Source organism: Papio anubis, chromosome 2, assembly GCF_008728515.1.
Source record: "Papio anubis isolate 15944 chromosome 2, Panubis1.0, whole genome shotgun sequence".
In the NCBI taxonomy this organism is placed as follows: domain Eukaryota; kingdom Metazoa; phylum Chordata; class Mammalia; order Primates; family Cercopithecidae; genus Papio; species Papio anubis.
This window is the reverse complement of record NC_044977.1, coordinates 150,942,205-150,965,177: the sequence shown is the minus strand read 5'-3', so window position 1 is coordinate 150,965,177 and position 22,973 is coordinate 150,942,205. Positions and strand designations below refer to the sequence as shown.

Sequence of the window (22,973 nt, the reverse complement as noted above, 5' to 3'; positions counted from 1 at the left end):
ACCAAGGGAATTGCTGGGTCATAAATCCAATTTTTTCAAAGTAATCCTCTTGTGAACCCGGAACCAAGGCGATTTTTCCCGCCCCGCCAGTTCCCTGTTCAGGAGAGCGCAGCCGTGATTGTCGCGTTCATTCCAGGTCTCTCGCCCTAGGCCTCAGGTGCGAGAGGCGCGGTGACCTACCACCCCGCGGGCACGCGCTCTGGCCACGCCTCGTGGCCCCTTTCATTGAAAGAGCCCACAGGGATCACGTGAAAGAGCCCTGCAGAGTGCGTGACGTCACGACCCTCAGACCAATGGGAGCCTCTGTTTATGTCGGGGGCCATCAAATAGTCATCTTTCCCCTACCATCCCCCGCCCACCCTCTGTCGCGCTGCGCCGGGTCTCTCTCAGCCTTCGGTGGAGGGCGGCGCGCTTAGGCAGGCGGCGGGGCGGCTAGAGTGCCGCGGGGAGGGCTGTGCCGGGTTGCTTTCTGCAGCCGCGTCTCGGCCAGCTCTCCTCGCCGTCCCCGGGGCGCTGTGCGTCTCCAGTCCGGGACCGAAGCCGCCTGCCGTAGCGGGCGGCCAGATCCGCGTCCCGCCTCAGCGCCCGGAGGACATGCGGGAGAGAGAATGAGCCAGAGGGACACGCTAGTGCATCTGTTTGCCGGGGGGTACGGTCCTGGCGGGGCGTGCGCACTGGGGCTGAGGGTGCTGGGGCCGAAGACGCAGGCGAGAGGGGCGAGGGGGGGTGAAGGGGGACGGGGGGGGGGGGGGCGGGGGTGAGGCCTGGGCGGGGAGCAGCCACGGGCCCGCGGGTGAGGGGAGAGACCCAGCCCGTGGGTGGCGTAGGGGGCTCCGGTTCGGGGAAGCGAGGGGGTGAGGCCCGGGCCCGGGAGCGAGAGAGGCCCAGGCAGACAAGGTTGAGGGTTTCATAACCCGGGCCGGGAGTGAGGTTTGGGCCCGCTGGGCCTGGAGTGAGGCGGAGGCCGAGTTCAAGCGTCTTAGGAGACGCCGGCGAGAACTGGGGTCGGCGTTTGATTACCCGACCGCCTCTGGACCCGGCTGCACGCCGCAGTCTAGCGGGTGTCGGGGATGCAGGGCCGCTTTGAGTAGCCTGGCTCCGGATTTCGCGTAGGTTGCATGGCCCAAGGGGACGGGGCGGAAAGTGCGGAGGCTGAGGACAAAATGGGCGCCGGAGCCTCCTTCAGCCTTCGCTCCTTGCAGCGCGCTTGGGCCTCCGCACGTCACTCACGCCCCACCTCGGACCTCGGGCAGCTCATTTCCGGGCTCGGCTTTGCAGGGTGGGTGGTAAGGGAGCTATGGGATCCAGCGGGGAAGGCCTTGGTATTCTCCCGTGGTTGCTGTAGGGTGTTTCTAGGCCTTGGAAAATTTCTTGCCCGAGCTTTTCCAGGTGGTGAATGGGGTGCAAAGCTTTGCAGTACTTTTGGGGTCAGACTCCTTTCGAGAAAACCACCCCTCTTGTACACCGTTTGCTTTTCTGCTGCTTAGGAGAAAGTAGGAGTGGAGAGAGGTCAGATTTTTTGAAGATAGTGTTAATAGTTACTATGTGTGTGCAAGATTAGGACTAAGCCCAAAGTCTTAGTTCCCTGATTGCCAACATGAGTATTAGAGCTGCCAATTTAGCCTCCTGTTTAGATTTGTTCCTTTATATCATTTGGAGAATCAGCAATTTTAAGCGTTACTTATTTGGAGGACTATAAAGAGTTTTCTTATCAAAAATGGTTTCGGTGAATTATGCTGAGACTTACCGGCATCTTCTTAAATACTACAGTTTTTAGATCCACCACTTTTAAGATTATGAAAGAAATATACATGCAGTTCTGTTCACGGTGTCTTACTTTGAGTTGGACATATGGACTCTATTGAGCCAATGATGGCAATACTTTAGGTTGGCACACTTTCATTCAACAAACATTTATTGTACACCAATTATGGGCGAGCCACTGTTCTGGCATAAAAACAATATTTTTCTATTAATCTGTGAGACCCGGTTTAGGCAATTGGCTTTCCATATTTCTGAAATGTTTGCTGCCAATAATCAGGCAAATTAAATCTTTTTTTTAAAATGCAGTCGCTGTGTAGATGCTCTTGAAAAGATCTCATGCAAATAATTGAATTTCCTCGTGTAATTAGGTCTATAACACCTGAAGTGAGGAGACCACTGATGTAGTCTAGCACTGTTTTAATTTGGGTGAAATATTGACACTTTCATTTCAATTGCTTCATCTATAAAATTAGGAGATTGTATTATATGATCTCGAAAGCCCTTCTCTAGCTCCTAACATTTCTATTACTCCGCGTTCAGGATTCATATATCAAGTTTTGTTAAAAATGGGGCATACTTATATTTGAAATAAATGTTAGCTTGATTGCACTAATTTCCCACTTTGGATTAGGATCATCATTTTGTTATTACAAAAACATGTAAATGTAGGTTTTCTGGTTTAAGAACAGGAATGAGAGGTTTTTGTAGCATCTAAACACATAGATTAGGAGCTCCATCCCGTCCCCGCCAGTCTAGCGTATGTAGTTTATTTAGACTATTAAATGAGATACTGGTATGTAGAATCTGATACAAGGTAGGTGCTCAGTCATATAATTTATCTTCCTTTGCATTTCATCTTGATTTTATTTTTATATGTGGTTACATAAGTGAGTTAAGTAAAACACACCTTATCTATTTAAAGAAAGCCCAGTATATTTTAAAAGAACCATCAGTAACCTGTCACAGTGTGTTTAATCTTAGGCAAGGGTTTTCAGAATATGGAGCCTTTGAGTTGTTTTTCTGATAAGTAAAATTGTAATATTCAGATATGTTTATCAGAATGCCAGATTTCTAATAGCCTAGTAACTGTATTGTTAAACACCATCACTGGACCTTGGTTCTGGGTGAAATACTGACATGCATAACTCGTGCTTTCTTTAAGACACCCTTTGATCCCATTATGCTTTTGCCAGAGTTAATATTCAGAGTTTGTAAGGTCAGTAGTTAGGTTAATTGAGTTAAGGAACCATATCATGGCAGCCTGTAAAAAAGATGTAAATATAATTTAATTTTATTTGTACCTCTAATACTGTATGTATGTAGAGATGAAAGCAATATGAAATGTATTTTTAAAGACTGATGGAATTATACATTGTCCAGTTATTTTATCAGTGGCATATATCTACAGAGGCAGCTCATTGTTTTGTATTTGAGGGAGATACTGTCTCATATAGGAGCTATATACCTTCAGACTTTAAGTAGATGAAGTTTTTTCTTTGTAGCTTCTATGACAGAGAATTTAATATATGTAGTGAGTAAAATCAAAGATGATCTAAGAACTGTCTGTTTTTATATCCTGGAGCTCATTTATTTGCTCAATCATTATTATTTATTGAAACTCCCATTTTGGTATAATGAATGATATTTGTTAAATTATTTCACCGGTTTTCTTGAAGATCAGGGCAGAAGTAGAATACTTAAAAGTATAATTAATGTGATTTATTTCCCCTTCACTCTGACCATATTTTTATTAGTCTCATTTCCTTAATTTTTACTACCTCTCCTTTTCCTCTGTCTTGCTCTGTTTAAGCTGCTATTACAAAATACCAAAAACTGGTGGCTTATAAATAACAAATATTCCTATCAGTCCTGAAGGCTGGAAAGTTCAAAATTAAAGCAATAACAGGTTCGTTGTCTGATGGTGGTCTACTTCCTTATAGAAGACACTCTCTTGCTGTATTCTCATGTAGTAGGAGAAGCTAGCCAGGATCTCTGGTGTCTTAGAAAGGTACTAATCCCAAATGTCAGGGCTACAATCTCATGACCTAATCACCTTGAAAGTGTCTACCGCTTAATACTATCACCTTGGGATGTGAGTAGGATTTCATCTTATTAACATTGGAGGAGACAAACATTCAGACATCCTCCTCCCCTTTTTTTCCTTCTAAAAATGCATTCTGTTCTTCTTACTAATAGATTGCAAAACTAAGGGAAGTTTCTTATCCTGTTGGATAATATTCTCAAAGAAACCACTTTTCTGTAAATGGATTACTGTAGCAAAGCAGCTACCATTTTTCTGCAAATGGATTAGTGTAGCACAGCATTGTGGGTCAGGGATTCTCCTTCTTGAGACCCTACTTGTGGTCTGAGAGTTTAAAACTATTTTCATAAAAAACAAAGACATTATTGGCACAAATGTGTTGACATTTGTCCTGATAGCACAAAAGCAATGATGGGTAAAACTGTTGATGCCTTAGCATGCATCAAGGCAGTGGCACCAGACTATAGTAATCATATTCACCTCCAGGTACTTGCAATTAAAAAAAAAAAAAGCCAGTTTAACTTAAGAATGCTCTTGAGGGAGTAAAAATACTAATTTTATTACATCGCAACCTTTGAATACCTCTATATTTAATATTTTGTGTGACAAAATGGGAAATAGGCATAAAGTAACTGCATGCGGAAGTGTGGTTATGCATTGTTTCAATTGTAGGCTACACTAGCTTCTTTTTTTCATGGAGACCCATTCTCACTTAACGATTAATAGACTGACTACTCAGACCAGACATTTTACCAAAAACTGAAGGAAGCCTTTTTAAGGAAAACCACTGATAGCATTTGTTACCAATGACAAAATTCTAGTTTTCAAACAGAAATTTGAATTTTTGAATTGACCCCTCTCCCCCAGCCTTCCAGTACCTAAGGATGTTTCTGATGAGATGGTGATAGTAAGTGTACATTTTTTAAATACTTTTAGAATGTTTTGAAAGACCTGCAAACCCAGTGAACCAGTATTTTTCAAATGACCGATATATATATGATGTCATAGAGTCAGGCATGGGTAAAAGCATCATTCAGATTTTAAAAAAGACCAGTGGATTTTAATACAACAGTACGAAAAGTTTACTGGTATGATTCAGATTCTACATTGCAACTAACCTTTAAGTACCTACCACTTGTCCGGTTTTAATATAGTATTGAAGAATATTGACAATTATCTAAAAAGGGACTGTCTTGTTTAGTAGTTGTTTTCATTAGCTAGAAGGCGTTAAGTGTTATGGGAAAAAAGTGGTGCACCTTTAAGGGCTGTGGTGGGAGTGCACTCGTACTAAATCGAATGATGATGAATCTTACTAAGAAGATGACATTTGAGTAAAGATTTGGAAGGGAGAGAATAAGCTATACAAAAGGAACTAGCCCCAGTAAGACCCTAGTCCCAGTAAGACCCTAGCCCCAGTAAGAGTGAGATAATGAGGCAGGTATGGCCAGAATGATAGCGTCTTCTTAGGCCTTTAAAGGATTGTGACCTTTTCTATTGAAATGGGAGGAGTCATCATAGAATTTTTAAAGGCTAACTGGTCTCTGTTAGACTATGCGTGGGTCAGAGGCAAAAGTAGGGAGTTGATTTGGCTATTTCAGTAATCCACTTGAGTGATAATGGTGATTCAGACTAGGTTGGAAGCAACGGACCTTGTGAGAAGTGGTTGAATTCTAGCTAGACTTGGAAGGTAAAGGTAATAAGATTTTAGACCTATTGAATGCAGAGTGTAGAAGAAGAGCAAAGAATAACTCCAGGGTTTTTAGTTTGGGCACCTGGAAGGGTGGAATTGCTGTCAACTGAGATGGGCAAGGTTGCAGATGGAACAGAGTTGGCGTAAGGGGAGATCAGAAGTTCCATTTTAGACATGGTAAGTTTGAGAAGTAGAGAGGTCAAGAAGCTGGTTGTTTAAGTGATTGGATGTACTAGCCTGGAGTCCAGGAAAGAGGATTGGACTAGGGATATACATTTAGTGGTCATTGGAACATGAGTGGTGCCATGAGCCTAGTTGACATCACTAAGGGAGTGAATATAGAGAAGAAGGGACCAAGAACTACCCTCTGGGGACTTCAATAAAAGAGAGCAGGAGAAGAGGAATGAGGAGAAGAGGAGGAACCAGCCAAATAGACTTCATAGTGACCAAAAAAATAGGGTATTCTGAAATCCAAATGAAGCAAATATACAAGATCTAGAAAGGAGTAAATGATCAACTATCAAATGTTGGTGTCATTTAAGATGTCTGAAAGCTGTTAACCACTGAATTTAATTGAGGACCTTTGGTGACTTTTTCAGTAATTTCCAGGGCAGGGAAGTAAAAGTCTGGTTGGAGTAGGAGAGAAATTAGAGACAACAAATAGACAATTTTAAGGTTTGCTGTAAAGGGTAGCAAAGAAAGGGGGAACTTTACTTTTACTAAACCTACCACATTCTCTCAGCCTGTTTTGTTCCTATAATGGATTTTTTTTTTTTTCCTCAGTCTCGTATCCTACTATTTTTCCTTAAAATAGTAAGCACTTTGAGGCCCCCAACAAAGGCATTGCTGTTTCTTAAAAGACCTATTTGCACAGAGATTTTCGTTTTTGTTTTTTTAAACCAGTCTTGGTTACACTGTGCCTACCTTTACGAAAACCAAAAAACACTCTAAATAGTGGTAAAGACTGTACAATTGCATCTTGGGCTGTATGATACGGCTTGCTTCCATGTTTATCTCAGTTGGCTAAAATTTTCTGTATTACTAGTCTTGATTTTGCTTTATCATCCAAAATAAGAATAACCTGTGAATTTTTTTCTGCATCAGAAACACTTCTTATACTTTAAAAAATGCTGTTTTATTCTGAACCACGCATTGCTGACTTTTCATAAGTTAGTTTGTCAGGTATATAGATGACCATCGCCGTTTCAAAAACTTGTATTGTTTCTTGTCTGAACATTAAAGCTTCAGAGAAAATAGTTACACAAATGTACTACCAGAGAAACAATTTTTGGTAAGACTTCCTTAATGATTTGCATAGAATTCCAGGGACAATCTACATTTTTTTATTATTATTATTATTTTGAGATGGAGTTTTGCTGCTGTGCACATGGTAGAGCGCAATGGCACCATCTTGTCTCACTGCAACCTCCACCTCCCGGGTTCAAGCAATTCTCTTGCCTCAGCCTCCCAAGTAGCTGGGATTACAGGTGCCTGCCACCACGCCCAGGTAATTTTTTGTATTTTTAGTAGATACAGGGTTTCACCATGTTGGCCAGGCTGGTCTTGAACTCCTGACCTCAGGCGATCCACCCACCTTGGCCTCCTAAAGTGCTGGGATTACAGGCCTGAGCTACCACGCCCAGTGCAGTCTACATGTTTTAAGATTGAAAAATTCCTTAAGTTTGGCTAGCATTTTAAAGAAACTTCATGTTTAGTGAGTGATATTTCTTAATGTAACTAATACCCTAAGTAGAATATCACTGCAGGCAGAAAAATAAAATATTTTATCCTATTCATCTTGCCTTATAAAGCTAAACACTGTGTACAGTTAACAAAATGAATTCTGAAGTACCTTTTTAAATAATATGCACATACAAATATTGTGGACCTCATCAGAAAATATTTTGTTCATCTGTTACCTTTCCTGTTAAAAACAAGTTTCCTGATCCATACATGCTCAAGAGGTTAATATTGAGGACATATATCTAACAGTGCCTTGGATTTTTTCCAAGTATGGCTAGTAAAAGTCCTTTTAAAGCTAAGGGAGCCAGATCTAGTGGTTCAGCAGCTTGGGACTATCCAGTCGATGGAGTTTTATGTCTGTGTACTGTCTTAGGAATTCATGACTGGGTATGATGGCTGAAATTCATCTGCTTGCTATTCATATTCACTCAGTGAACAATTTCTTTCTCCTTTCTCTCCCGTCTCCCCACCCTCAACTTTTGATTCCTGTGCTTCAATAACTAGTGTGAGAGAGCACTTTGAGGCCCCTAACAGAGGCCTTGCTCTTTCTTACAAGACCTGTTTGCACAGGGTTGTTTTGTTTTGTTTTTTAAAGCAGTTTTGGTTACACTGTGCCTAGCTTCAAAAACAAACAAAAAAAACACTCTAAGTATCTTTTTGCCACTCCTTTACTCAAGAGGTCCATAAAGGCCCTTAAGGTAGCTAGATGCCCTGGCATGCTAGAATTTTTATCTTCAGTATATGCACTAAATAGAAACAACATTTGAAAGTTCTTAGACAGTTAAACTCTAAAAAGTTTGGCTTTACTAGCATCTGCAGTATTACCTAATAGGCTAGAGATATGTCTACATTCCAGTAAATTACTGAGATGACTTGATAAACTTACTGTACAATTTGACAAACATCATGAAAATGAAATAGTTTAAAGTGTCTTATAAAATTCTTCAGTGATAACCATATTAAACAATTTTAAATATTCTATAAGATCAATACATAGCTATGTGATTATTTGACTCACCAAGTGATCTTGGCCTTCTCATATCTTTAAGATATAAGACATTTGCCTATAAAACTTTAAATGAGTGTCGATCCAGGTCATTTTGCTCCGAATATAAAGAACATGTAGTTACTTCTAATCTGGGTATACCAAGGGTATAGTGACCAGGGGTATAGTGACATTGAAAGAAACTCTCCTTTCTGAATTTTTGATGTTACAGATTAATGAACTTAGCTCTTCTGCTACAGACTTGGCTATTCTGTCTTTGGAATTCTTTGCCAGTCAAGAAAGCACACAGAACAAACCAGTGACTGCTTTATAGAAATAACTTTGAATTGTAACTTTTTTAAAATAGTAAAGCATCGAGCCTTGAACTGTGTTATTAATAGCAAATTACATTGGCCACACCTTGCAACTGATGTCATCCACATCACTGGATCAGAGGGAAACAAGACCAGTAATGAGTGCCTGCTTCTACTCCACCATTTTTCCTCTGTTGCTTTTTCTTAGTTTTCAAATTAATATATTATACATCATCTTTCTGTTGTGGTAGATAAGGAGTTAGTTATATTTTACCACTCTCTGTTTCCCCTTTCTTTACATCCTCTCAATATAAAATTTGATACAGTTTTTGTTAAATCAATAGTCAGTGCTTAGCTTATTATGACGATACAAATATTGTTTGTTCACTGCTGAGCTAAGTTTGAGTTGTCTATTATGGTGACCTTTCCTTTCTTATGAATAACTTCATTCCTCCCCGCCCCATGCCACTGTCCCTGACTACCCCTGAAGTTAATAATTGCCTCCATTAAAAAACTTTTGCTTAGTTGTGTGAGTACTCATACTTGAACATTTTTTTTTCATATGGTCAGCTGTGTTTATCTGTGAGTCTTTTTTTTCCTGGAGACTTCTGTCCCACTGAATTCTGTCATACTAATCCTATCTTGCTTGGTTTTTTTTCCCAGGTCTGCCGTTTCACTATCATCTTGGGACTTCTTTCTCTGTCTTGGGTTATTCTGTTCCTGCATTTGATTCCCTCCCCATCGCCGTCTTCTTTTAGTTTACTCTCTTAGTTTGTGGAATACATTTTTTAGTTAGCTGTGTAAGAAAAGGGTATACAGTAGACAATTTCTTGAATACTTCTTTGTCCCAGATGTATAGTTTGGTTTGGTATAGAATTTTAGGATAAGTAATCTGCAGTTGTCGAGAAGCGTGATGCTAATCTGGTCACTTTTCCTCTATTATGTGACCTTTTTTTTTTCTGGAGTTGAAGTCCTTGAAAGATTGCAGTAGTGCATCTTGGTGTGGATTGTTTTTGCATCCTTTGTTCCTGCTAAACCTAACCTCAGAAATGTTGAGTTTGTGTTCTTCAGAGAATTAGCCTTCTGCCTAGGAATATAGCTTGTATGTGTCTCTGTGTGTGTGTGTGTGTAAGGCATAGGGAGACACTGGGCATCCTACCTTTGTCATACAGCCTGTGTGGCAGCAGCCAGTCCTTCTGTTTTCAGTTCTTTGCCTTAATTCCCTCTTGAATACTTGGTGCCCTTAATCATTAGGCCTCTCAGGGATTCTGCAGGGCAAAACCCTGCTGCTTTTTGGTATTTCCCTCTGCAAGCCTTTCTTCCTCTTTACTAAGTTGTCTTTCCCATTTGCCTCATTGGTTGAAAACTTGCAGCTGCAGATTTCTCTGGGGCTTTCTGTTCTTCTGGCATATTTCTTTAGACAGTGATATTTTTGACATGGAGAAAAGATAAATCTAATGTAGTTCATCCCAACTTTATTGAAGCAATGGTTTTGTTCTCTACATCAATTCTGATTTCAGTGTGCATAATAATTATTTTTTTAATTGCAGCAAGAGAAATACCAGAGTGTCACCCCTACACTACACATCTATTGCATTCTATAATGTAAAACTGCTTCAGGAAAACCTAGTGCTTGTGCATCTACCCACTTATGCCACCCCCACCTCTCTACAATTTACTTAGACTTATTTTTTTGAGGTGGAGTCTCGCTCTGTCACCCAGGCTGGAGTGTGCAGTGGTGCAATCTCAGCTCACTGCAACTTCCACCTCCCAGGTTCAAACAATCCTCCCACCTCAGACTCCCAAGTAACTAGGATTACAGGTGTGCACCACCATGCCCGAGTAATTTTGTGTGTGTGTGTATTTTCAGTAGAGGTGGTGTTTCACCATGTTTGACAGGCTGGTCTTGAACTCCTGACCTCAAGTGATCCGGCTTCCTCGGCCTCCCAAAGTGCTAGGATTACAGGTGTGAGCCACCACGCCTGGCCTTATTTTTTTGTTGTTTTTTAATTTTGTTTTTTGTTGTTGTTGTTGTCGTCATCATTTGGAGACAGGGTCTCACTCTGTTGCCTAGGCTGGAGTGCAGTAGTGCAATCACAGCTCACTAAAGTCTTGAGCTCCCATGTTTAACGATCCTCTCACCTTGGCCTCCCAAGTAGCTGGGATTACAGGCATATGCCACTGCACCTGGCTGTTTTTTTTTTTCTCTTTCTCTCTTTTTTTTTTTTTTTGAGATAGAGTTTCACTCTTGTTGCCCAGACTGGAGTGCAATGGTACAATCTCGGCTCACTGCAACCTCCACCTCCCGGGTTCAAGCGATTCTACTGCCTCAGCCTCCGGAGTAGCTGGGATTACAGGTGTGCATCACCACACCCAGCTAATTTTTTGTATTACTGGTAGAGACAGGGTTTTACCATGTTGGCCAGGCTGGTCTCGAACTCCTGACCTCAGGTGATCCACCTTTCTCGGCCTCCCACAGTGCTAGGATTACAGGCATGAACCACCACACCCAGTCTCTTTCTTTCTTTTTTTAAGAGACAGAGTCTCACTGTGTTGCTTAGGCTGGTTTCAAACTCCTGGACTCAAGTGATCCTACCACCTCAGCCTCTGAAAGGGGCTGGAATTACAGGCATCAGCCACCATGCCTGGCCAGTTCAGATTCTCATGTGTTTTACTTCTGAAGTGTTTTTTAAATATCATAGTATTTACCTTGTCTGTTGGTCTGGCCACAAAATATTCATAATACTTTTATTACAAAATTTCATAGTTTCTATTATCAGTAATAGAAATACATAACTATATAGCTACTATTTATTGAGTACTTTTTATGTGCCACTTTACAAAATGCTTTATATGGATTATATTATATCATCTTTACAACAAGCGTGTGAGGCATAGGTGTTGTTTTTACCATTGTTGTTTTGTTTTCGCTGTTTAATATTTATTTTCTTGGAATCAGGAATGACTGGGTAGGAATCATGGCTTTATGTGCTCATGTTGCTTTTTGTTTGTTTTCGTTTTAATTATAGAAGTAATTCATGTTCACTGGAGACATTTTTTAGAAGTTATTCATATTCAACAATACTCTTTCTTAGGTTTTACAGAATATAAAATCAAAACATGTACATATTTATTATAGATTTTGGGCCTGTTTGTGGGTTTTATGCTCAACAAATTTACAAAGTAAATAAACTAAACTGCTAAAAAGAAATCAGGCAAAGACAAATTGAAATTATTATGGTTTGCCATAATAGATCACTGTTGTAGTGTGAATATGGTATGGACCAACCCACAGGTTCTTCTGAGTTCTGCATTGCATATACTCAAAGTATACTGTGTGATGATGACTCATGTCTTTTACCACTTAACTCTCAACTCTTACCGTAAGTAAATTAATGGCTTCTATTTAAGATTCTCCTTGTGGCCTTACATATAATGAGGTTTTAAGACTATTTCATGGCTGTTTGAAAATATCTTTTCCTTGTTTATTGAGTATTGAGGTTTCTAAGTTCTACTTAATTTTGTTTCAGATTTGCTATAATCCTACTACTTTTTGTCTAATTTTGTTGAAGTCTGACCATATAATTGTGGTTTCGACATTTTTTGGTGGGAGGTTAAATTTTTTTAACTGCCTATTTAAAGCTATGAGTGGAATTTTTTTTGAAATATTAAGCTTATTTATGATTGAATGTTTCACATAATATAAATATATTCAGCCCCAGATAGTTCATGTATTAAGAATTCCTACTAGTTTTCACATATTTTTCAAATCAGATTTGTCAATGTATCGTTTACGTACAGTAAAATCTACGCTTTGTTAAATGTATACAGTTTATTGACTTTTGGCAGATTTATAAAGTCCTTTAAGCACTACTATAGTCAGGATATTGACTGGGCCCAGTGGTTCATGCTTATAATCCCAATACTTTGGAAGCCTGAAGTGGGAGGATTGCTTGAGGCTAGGAGTTCAAGACCAGCTTGTGCAACACAGCAAGACCCTGTCTCAACAAACAATTAAAAAACTTAGCTGGGCATGGTGGCATGTGCCTGTAGTCCCAGCTGCTAGGGAGGCTGAAGCAAGAGGATTGCTTGGACCCAGGAGTTCAAGGCTACAGTGAGCTATGATCATGGCACTGCACTCCAGCCTTGGTAACAGAGCAAGACCCTATCTCAAAAAAAAAAAAAAAAAGGATATTGAACATTTTTTGTTATTCCAAGAATTCCCCCATACCCCTTGCACTTTCTTCCCTCTCCTCTACCCCTTGGAAACCACTGATCTCATTTCTGTTTGTCTCATTTTGCCTTTTCTAGAATATCATAAAAATGTTTGCTTAAGTAGGGATAATTTTTTAATGTCAAAAATAAAAGCCTTTTGTGCCTAGCTTTTTCAGTTAGCATAATGCTTTTGAGATTTATCCAGGTGGTGGCTTTTTACTGCAGAATAGTATTCCATGATATAGGTGTATCACAGTTTGCTTCCACTAGTTGATAGACATTTGGGTTGTTCCTGGTTGTTAGCTATTAATAAGTATAGCTATTATAAACATTCATGAACAAGTCTTTTGTGGACATACCTGTTCATTTCTCTTGGGTCAGTACCCACAAGTGAGATAGGGTTGTGTGGCAATTTTATGTTTATCTCTGTAAGAAACTGACAAACTGCTTTCTAAAATGTCTGTACCATTTTTAATTCCCACCAGTAGTGTAAGAGATTTCCAGTTGTTCAGCAGTTGACTGTTGATCAGTCTTTTTAATTCTAGCCATTAATAGATGGGCAGTGGTATCTTATAATGGATCTACTTTGCTTTTCCCTGATGACAAAGGATTTTGAGAATTCTGTGTATTTATTTGCATCTATATATCACTATCTGTTAAATCTCTTACTGAATTACGTGGTTTTGTTCCTGATTATAAGCACTTTTGCAGGTAATGATTTGCAAATATTTGTTCTCAGTCTGTGGCTTTCATTTTCTTCTCAGTTTCTTTCATTATCTTAGCAGTTTTAGTTTCTTTCAGAGTATAAGTTTTTAGTTTTGATAAGGTCCAGTTTTTCAGTTTTTTCCTTTAATTTGTGCTTCTGTTGATCTCCATGTAAGAAGTCTGTGCCTAACACAAAGTTAAAAGATTTTTTTCCAGATTTTTTTTCCTAGATGTTTTATAGTTTCATCATTTTAAACTTAGGTCTATGATCCATTTTGAGTTAATTTTAAAATGTAGTGTGAGGTAAGGGTTACGTTTTTTATTTTACGTATGAATGTTCTTTATCTTTTAATAGTTTTGTTGCATAAGTTTTTCACTCATTAGTTGCATACAGTTTGGTTTTATCTTATTTTCTTGGTGGCATATACTAATAAATCAATATCACATATTTTTATCTTTTAAAATTTCTTTTAAATTCTATTTGGAGTGATACTAACATTGCCATGCCTGCTTTCCTTTTTATATATATGTGTGTGTGGTTTTTTTTAATTGTGGGGGTAGAATTGTTTAGTGTTTTATTGAATGGGTTGCTTTTCTTTTTCTTTTAATGCCCATTTTGAAGGTCCATGTTAACCTGACTCAACTAGCTTTTCTCTTTGACCGCACTAAGAGCTTTTCTGAGCGATTTTCCCTTTTGGTTAGAAAGCAGTTCTAAAGGCTTCACTTGGTAGCTATTAATATTTTAAGAGGAAATTACTTTCTACTCTTGTATTTTAAAATAATAAACTAATAATTACTCAGCCTATATATTACATACCTTTTAAACAGTTTAATGTCATTAAGAGCTTTTGTTCTTATGGTTCTGGTGATCCGTCCTTTTATTTATGTTGGATTATTCTAACAACCCTACCTACATTGCACAGATTTCCATGTGTAGGCCTGACAGACATTAATTGTGAGACTCAAATGCCAATTTTTTTCTTTTTTGAGACAGGGTCTCACTCTGTTGCCCAGGCTAGAGTGCAGTGGCGTGATCATATTCACTGTAGTCCTGAACTCCTATGCTCAAGCACTTTTCCCACCTCAGCCTCCCGAGTAACTAGGACTACATGCATACCCCACCACACCTGGCTAATTTTTTAAACAAATTTTTTGTAAGGTGGGGTCTGGCTATGTTGCCCAGGCTGATGTCAAACTGTCCTCAAACCATCCTCCTGCCTCCTCCCAAAGCTCTGGGATTACATGTGTGAGCCATGCCCTCAAATGCTGTATTTTTTTGTAGATGAAATACTTTTGAATATTTGGGTATCTAACATAAGAGAACTATATATGTTTAACTATCAGTGAGTTCTTTCTTAATGCTCAGAAGACCATCTCTTCAGTTTGAAAGGACAGGAGTTTGAAAGACAGGATATACCTCAAAGAATGGCCTAGATTTTAACGGAGCCACAAGTTATATATACATGAGTACTAAAGCAAACCTTAGGACAGTATTTAAAGCCATGATGTGACTTACCAGTACAATTTTAGTAACAGCACCTATCAGTTGAAGTCATCAGCAATTATTCTTGCCAGATAGTTATTAAACTGTGTTCATTTTAGTTACTGAAGATGTTTGTATGTAATCAAATAATGGAATCTCTTAAAAATTTGTTTAGTCATCTAACATAAAAAATTATAAATTTTAGTATGTTGGCAAAGCTCCAGGTACCCATGAGGATTACAGCTCTGGGCATATGTACTAACTTATGAATCAAGTAGATGAGCTTTGTTCTTTTTTTTTTTTTTTAGATGTGGTGGTACAGTGGGAGCTATTCTGACATGTCCACTGGAAGTTGTAAAAACACGACTGCAGTCATCTTCTGTGACACTTTATATTTCTGAAGTTCACCTGAACACCATGGCTGGAGCCAGTGTCAACCGAATAGTGTCTCCTGGACCTCTTCATTGCCTAAAGTGAGAGCATAGTATTCAGCAGTCTTTTTTAGTTTGCGTTAGTGATTTCCAGATGTTTGTTTACTTATATTCTGCGACATTTAAAATGATTCTTTATAAACCTATTTACAGAAGTTACTCTGAATTGTACTCATAAGGAATGATAATCTCTAATGGAGAAGAATAGTTAGATAAAATAAAGTGTAATTTTATTTCCAAATCATGTGTATTTAGAATATTTCTACATTTATCCAGTGGATTTTTTTCTAAAGCTATTGTAAGAATTTTATTTTGGATTATTCATTTACTTTTGAAATGTGATAATGTTTAATGCTAACTCCTTTTGTGTATGTTTTTAATGTTCCAAGTACTCTCACAAGTAAGTACATCCAATTAACGACAATCTGTGATTTTTATGTAACCTAAGTACAACTGACACAGCAGAGTTCTAATGCTATTCAGGATTTGTTTAACATTTCCTGATGGTTTGGAAAAGATTTGTTTTTACATTTTGCCATACTTCATTATGTTGCCATTGGATTTGAAATTTCAAAACTATTAAAATCAGGTTTTGCGTGTTTATACTCGTAAATAACTGAATGCCTTTGTGTCTGCCTTATCAGCTCACTGTTTGAACTTAGTTCAGTAGTGTTTATTTTGTAATAGCAAATAAACTCATTCTGTGTATTTACCTTTGTTACTAAAAGGTTTCATCAGCCTTTTCTTTTTTCAAACTTGTTTACATAAGTACATGAATAGGTAGAATAAAATTGATAACAGTTTTGGATTAAAATGCCGTAATTGGGCCGGGCGTGGTGGCTCTCGCCCATAATCCCAGCACTTTGGGAGGCCGAGGTGGGTGGATTATCTGAGGTCAGGAGTTCGAGACCAGCCTGGCCAACGTGGTGAAACCCTGTCTGTACTAAAAATACAAAATTAGCCAGGTGTGGTGGTGTGCACCTGTAATCCCCAGCTACTCAGGAGGCTGAGGCAGGAGAATCACTTGAACCTGGGAGGCGGGGTTGCAGTGAGCCAAGATCGTGCCACTGTATGCCAGCCTGGCATACAGTGAGACTGTGTCTCAAAAAAGAAAAAAAAAATGCTGTAGGTACAGATAAATATTTCTATCTGATTTATAATAGGAAAGGTATTTTAATACCATGATTTTGATATTTACTACCACAGATTGCCTCCCCTTAAAATTCTTCTTTTGACCTCTGTGATAATACTTTTTAATTCTCTTTTCAGTGGTTTTGCCTTCTCTTCACAAGAACTTTAGTAATCCTTCTGGGCTGTGTTTTAGTTTCTCGGTTTTTCAGGCCCTCTTTTAAGCTCTTCATATATTAATTTACTTAATCCTCACAGTAACCAGTGGAAGGGTACTGTTTTTGTTTTGTTTTGTTTTGTTTTACTGCTGATAAAACTAAGTATGAGAGAAAAGTTATTTCAGGGTCTTAGAGTTATTCATTACCAACATTGAGCTTCATATCTTGAGAAGTCTGGCCGCTCAATTCAGGCCTTAATTAACCATTAGACCCAACTACCTTTAAAGAGATCCCTCTTAAGCAGATAGATGCTTGAGAACTACTTGGCCTAGTCTGTTAACTCTGAATTAAAATACCTACTCTTCAGTTTCTGTTCCTTCTCACTGCCAAAACTTCATTTCATAACTTACTCCAAAAAAGCCTTCTGTGACTTACACCTGGCTCTGTTCCTTTCTCTGCTGGGCATATATGTATCTAGGTTGTATAGTATTTGCTTGTTAATATGGTCTGTTAATTTATTTGTTTTGTTGTAATTCTTTTTATCAAAACAGAACAGCAAATTCCACAGTGTCAGGGTCCTCGCCTTCTTTTTTCTATCTACTTACTTTTTCTACTTATAAACAGCTAATTATACAGTTAAATACTCAGTATAGCAACTGTTAACTGAGTAGCAGGAGAAATAACAGGCCAACCATTCAGGTACCTTAAAGGACATTAGGGTGATAGGTTCTGCTACAGCATATCAATGGAATGGGGATGAGATAATACTGCAATACTAAGAAGTATTGTCCAATATTGAGTAAAAGACCTGAAAATTAGGAAGGAACTACATTTCTAGTTGGCAGGTAGTTATTAAGCTTTCAATTTGCTGGTAAAGATAGTAAAGTTAAGGAAATCAAAGATAAGAGTAGCATGATCATATGAAAATAATGTAGAACTCTTTATCTTTGTGTCTTAATCTTTCAGGAAAGAATCTGAACAGATTTTTTAATCACTACTAGTAAATCTATTATCAGTCTTCAACAATTTATGCTATGTCATGAAAAAAACAATGTTTTGTGTTTTGTTGTGTTTCCTCTTTTTCTTTTAATTTTTTTTGTTGTTGTTGTTGTTTTTGGAGACGGAGTTTAACTCTGTCTCTAGGCTGGAGGACAGTGGCACAATCTTGGCTCACTGCAACCTCCGCCTTCCAAGTTCAAGCGATTCTCCTACCTCAGCCTCCTGAGTAGCTGTGATTATAGGCATGCACCACCATTCCCAGCTAATTTCTGTGTTTTTTATTAGCAATGAGGTTTCACTATGTTGGCCAGGCTGGTCTTGAACTTCTGGCCTCAAGGAATCTGCCCGCTTCAGTGTCCAAAGTGCTGAAATTACAGGCATAAGCCACTGTGCCTGGCCACAAAGTTTTAATAAATAAGGAAAACCAGACAAGCATAACATAATACAAATATACTGGATTTAGACTCTAACTTTATTTATACAAAGTAAATAAAGTACCAGACTTTGAAGGATATTTCTAATAGAATGTTTTTTCTCTTTCAGGTTGATCTTGGAAAAAGAAGGGCCACGTTCCTTGTTTAGAGGATTAGGCCCCAATTTAGTGGGGGTAGCCCCTTCCAGGTAAAAAAAAAAAAAAAAAAAAAAATTGTTTAAAGTTAAGCAAATTATGGCAATCTCTTTTGTTTCAGCACACCTGGATTTAATCATTTATAGATACGGTTAAATTTCTAAATGTGGTTTTCAATGTTTATGGGAAGTTAAAATACTTAATTTTCTTTTTAAGAATTTCAGGTGCTAGCCAGAACAAATTTATATAATAATGTTTGGTGGTAGGAAATGGTACTGGATATTTTGAAGACTAACAGTATTTCAGTGCTATTAGAAATTAACAGTAGTAATATGAATACAATGGCTATGTTTCATAATATAAGAGAGAAGGTATAGTATTTGCATTAAATTATTGATAGTCTTATACTGGGGAAAATAATAAAGTATCGCTTATTATAGCTAGAAGTTTAAGGAACACTGTATTTATAGATAAGAGTTTTAAATGTTAAAATTCTATAAACGGACCTGAGATTTTTTGGCGGAGCTGTTGTAATCAAAGTTGAAAATTATGAATATATTATATATCTTTATATTGCATTGACTAGGAGATATAAAATTAGTAATATTTGCAAGATAAATCTGGAAATACCCTCATAGCTAGTGGCAGTATATTGAGTCTTCTGGGGAGATGCTTATGCTCTCATCTGACCATAGGAGTTAGAAGAATTTGGGGCTGCAGAATTGAAAATCTACACAGGGCTAAGGCTGTAAAATACTCCTGATATTTTGAGATAAGTGCTTGGTAGATTTGTGAGTTTAACTAAACCAGCTCTTGCATCTTGAAAAATTCTGACTCTAAGAAAGGTAAGCATTCTTTTAAACAAATATTTTCCTTGGACGAAAAGGCATTTGGGGTATCTTGAATTTTTCTGCTTTTCATAGCTATCCTGCTCTGCACTCCACCTGAAGTTAGTGTTCCTTTCTCCCTTTCCACATAGAAATCAAACTTCAAAGAAACAAGATAGAAAAGTAGAACCAAAGGACTAGGAAGGATGTCAGGGCTTAGCACAGGGTTGAAGAAAGGGACAAAAAGTCTAAAAACCTGAGAATTTGTGTATCGTTGAAGGGCAGTAAGTGATGTACATGGCCTTTACCATAATAAAAAGGAAGCTATTCAAGGAAGATGCTGAAGAGATGTCAGGGTGATAATGATAAAGAACTATGGTGTAACTGGTATCAGTAACCATCCAAAAGGATGGGCATGGCACCATGTGTATAAAGAACTATGGTGTAACTGGTATCAGTAACCATCCAGAAGGATGGGCATGGCACCATGTGTAGGTGCAAAGGACCGCATAGTAAGATCATTGTGAAGCAGTTTTTATGCAAAGTCAAAAGACAAAGAACAAGCAAAGGAACTAATAACTAAAGGAGCAGCCAAAGGAACTAGCAGTAAGAAAGGGGAAGATCTGGAACTCTTAAAACTAAGTCATTTTTTGGCTTATGGGACAAACCAAACAGATAGAATGGTTCTGTTACCTATTAAGGAAGCGAGAAGGACATGAAAACATCACTTCGTCATTTTTCTCTGACACCATTGCATCTTAGATTGTTAAACAGAACATGGTACAAAGTTCATATTTAGAGTGAAAATGCTTTCTGTATCCAAACCATGTACCAGATCCATGTCTTGTTATTTATTAGGTTTCAACTTTTTATGGGTTCTTTTCTCTTTCAGAAAATATCCAAAATTGCATCCTAATTATAAAAAAAGTTAAAAGAAAAAAACACCAAATGCAATGGCTCATGCCTATAATCCATCTTCTTGGGAGGCTGAGGTGGGAAGATCATGTGAGACCAGGAATTCAAAACCAGCCTGGGCAACATAGCAAGACTCTATCTCGTAAAACAAAAACAACAAAAAAAGTATAGCGTAAAGTTTCTACCCTAAACACATCATCTCTCATCCTGTGTACCTTCCCACTCACTCACACTTCTCGTAGATAACCACCATTAATAGACAGTTCCTGTATATTCTTCTAGTAATTTTTCTGGGTTATCATATACATAAAAACATGTATACTTAATATTTATTATGCTTTACATAAACTGAATCATACTAAATGTTTAACCTAATTTAACTTGAAGTTTTTCCATGGATAGTATGTGGGGTTTTTTTTTAATTGTATAGTATTCCATCATTAATAAACATTTGCTTATTATACATTTAGATTATTTTTAGATTTTCACTGTATAAACAATGGTTCAGTAAACATACCTCAACCTTTATCTTTGAACACTAGGAAGTATTTTTTTTAGGATAGTTACCTAAAATTAGAATTTCTGAATAAAAGGGCATATGCATATTTAAGACTAGTGAATATTACTAAATTACCTTAGTATAAAAAGGCATACTGGATTTTTATCCCTTATCCATAGCCTTACCAATGCTGGCTACTGTCCATCTTTTTTTAATACTTACCAAATGGACTGAAAGGAATTTTTCACTGTTTTAATACATATTTATTTAATTTTTGGTATAGTCATACTTTCTTGTAATTTGTCATTTGTCTATCCTGTGAATTGCCTATATATATTTCATGGCCATTTTCTCATTAGGATTTCTTTTTTTCTTACTGATTTCTAGAAATGCATTGTTTATTCCTCTTCCCAACTTGGCATCAAGTGTATCTTATGTTTTTCCTTCTCATAAAGTACGATATTTCATTTTAAGTTATATTAATTTTCCTTTTTTCTTAAGCACATTAATAAAGGTACAACAGTGAAATTCTCATTTGTATTTGTCTACTCTGATTCTTATTGGATGAGTAATCATCCAGTAAGATGGGGAAATAACAGGATGTTTCATACAGCAAGCAAATAATTCAAAACATGGGAAGTTAACATAGAGGAGGTAGTGGGGATGCATAAAGTCATAGTCAGTAAGTTAACAATGAGGGAACTAACTAAATTTAACTCAGTGTTTACAAACATTGGAAAACATTCTAACCTGATGGGTCTGATTTCTTTTGTTGGAATTGTTTTGTCTGTTTAAGGATAATGTGAATTACAGGGTGTGTACTATGAATTAGAATATACCACAGTATCTTAAAATTGTTTAGCATATATTTTAATCATTTGGATCTGCTTCACCCTCTTCTCCCCATGAAAAAAATTATATGTTAAGTGCTCATGCCATATCTACTTATCTCCAATAACTATATTTACTTTAGCCTTAGCACTGCACCGGCCTTACAGCCTTATTCATTCATTTAGTTTCTAAACATCAAAATCTTAAATACTTTTTGTTTAAATTAGTTGTTATTTTGTTTTTATTTTCTTTTTTAAAAATTTCATTTTTTCTTTTTATCTTTTTGGATACCAAGTTTTAGTGAGTTAAGTGGCTGTCAGAGTATTGGACTGGGGTCTGTTTGAGGATGAATGGTAGGAACTTTACATTTGATACTGTCTTACTTTAATGAGTCAATACAAAAAGTACTTCATAGTATTTATGAAAAGTGTATATATCTAATGTTACATGAGAATGTGGCTAGGACTTTGTTCATGGTTTTTAAATTTCTGCATTCTAAAATTATGAAGATCAATTTATATGTAAGTCTTATGCATTAAGAACATGCTTATTGATAAATCTAAATCTCTATTTTAGAGCAATATACTTTGCTGCTTATTCAAACTGCAAGGAAAAGTTGAATGATGTATTTGATCCTGATTCTACCCAAGTACACATGATTTCAGCGGCAATGGCAGGTATGAATGTATAATGTTAAAAAACAAAAAACTACTTGAAACCTAGAGACTTAATATTGAATTATAAGTTTGTAGTGAGAAGTTGATGATTTATGTGCTTTTCATTGATTAGATGATTTTTACATTTATCCATATAAACCAAATTAGGTATATGTAAAATCTGTCATCAGTTGACGTTTTTGTAGTTAGGAGTTTCCATGCTAGGGTACAAATAATATATTTATATTGCCTTGTGTAGTCCACTGAATGTTTAGTGATCATTGTTAATAGTTTTAAGAATCCAACCATAATTACACTGTAAATAAGTTACAGAGCTGTGATTTACTCTTCTCTCCTCAATTTCTGTTAGTGTCTTTTCCCTTTTTGCTGCATGTTTTGGCTTCTGTCTGAAATGTGTCGGCAATTCTTGGTAAAGTATTCATTTTGTCCTGTGCTCAAATGCTGAAATTTTTGTGAGTGATGATAATTCAGTTACCATGTGTATTTTTTAAAATTGTTTATTCTACATAATTCACACTAGATAGCTCCTGAAATTTAGACACTGGCTATGTGTACATGCTTACTATAGAAATGTTTCCAGGAACTCTCTCTTTCTGTCATCACTGATAAGTATATATGATTCTGAATTAAAACAACAAGTTTTAGGTCTTTATACTGCCATAAAGATAAACAGTTGGTTTGACCAATCTGGTTCTGGAATCATTTGCTGCTATGCATGTTGGACAAAGCCATGAACTTCGGTTTTCCATAGAAAATTCTCCCTAATATCTGAGATTTTTGCATATTTACTCATATCTCAGATTTTCAAATTATGCTGTAACTTTATAAACTGTAGCTGCTTTCATCAGCTATTGATCAATAAATTGAGTGTCAATTATGTGCTTAATAATAAGTGCCCTAAACTGTTAAACACTTTTGGTTTAGAAATAAATTGAATCAATTTGACCTATATACTTCATGAAGTAAGTAAGTTTGAAATACAAATTTCTGAAAGGTCAAT

The 22,973-nt window shown here is 37.4% G+C and overlaps 1 protein-coding gene across 2 annotated transcripts in view; it reads left to right on the top strand.

Moving 5' to 3' along the window:
* The first annotated feature begins 388 nt into the window (after positions 1–388).
* The window catches only part of SLC25A36 (solute carrier family 25 member 36), a 38,483-nt gene continuing 15,898 nt past the window's right edge, over positions 389–22,973 (top strand). The window contains exons 1-4 of one of the 2 annotated variants that reach the window (XM_003895027.5): positions 389–649; positions 15,249–15,413; positions 18,200–18,277; positions 21,873–21,973. In XM_003895027.5, coding sequence (XP_003895076.1) covers positions 609–649; positions 15,249–15,413; positions 18,200–18,277; positions 21,873–21,973 — 385 coding nt within the window. In that variant the 5' untranslated portion in view covers positions 389–608. The remainder of the gene's footprint in view (positions 650–15,248; positions 15,414–18,199; positions 18,278–21,872; positions 21,974–22,973) is intronic. The other variant, XR_001900070.2, reaches the window with a different exon arrangement.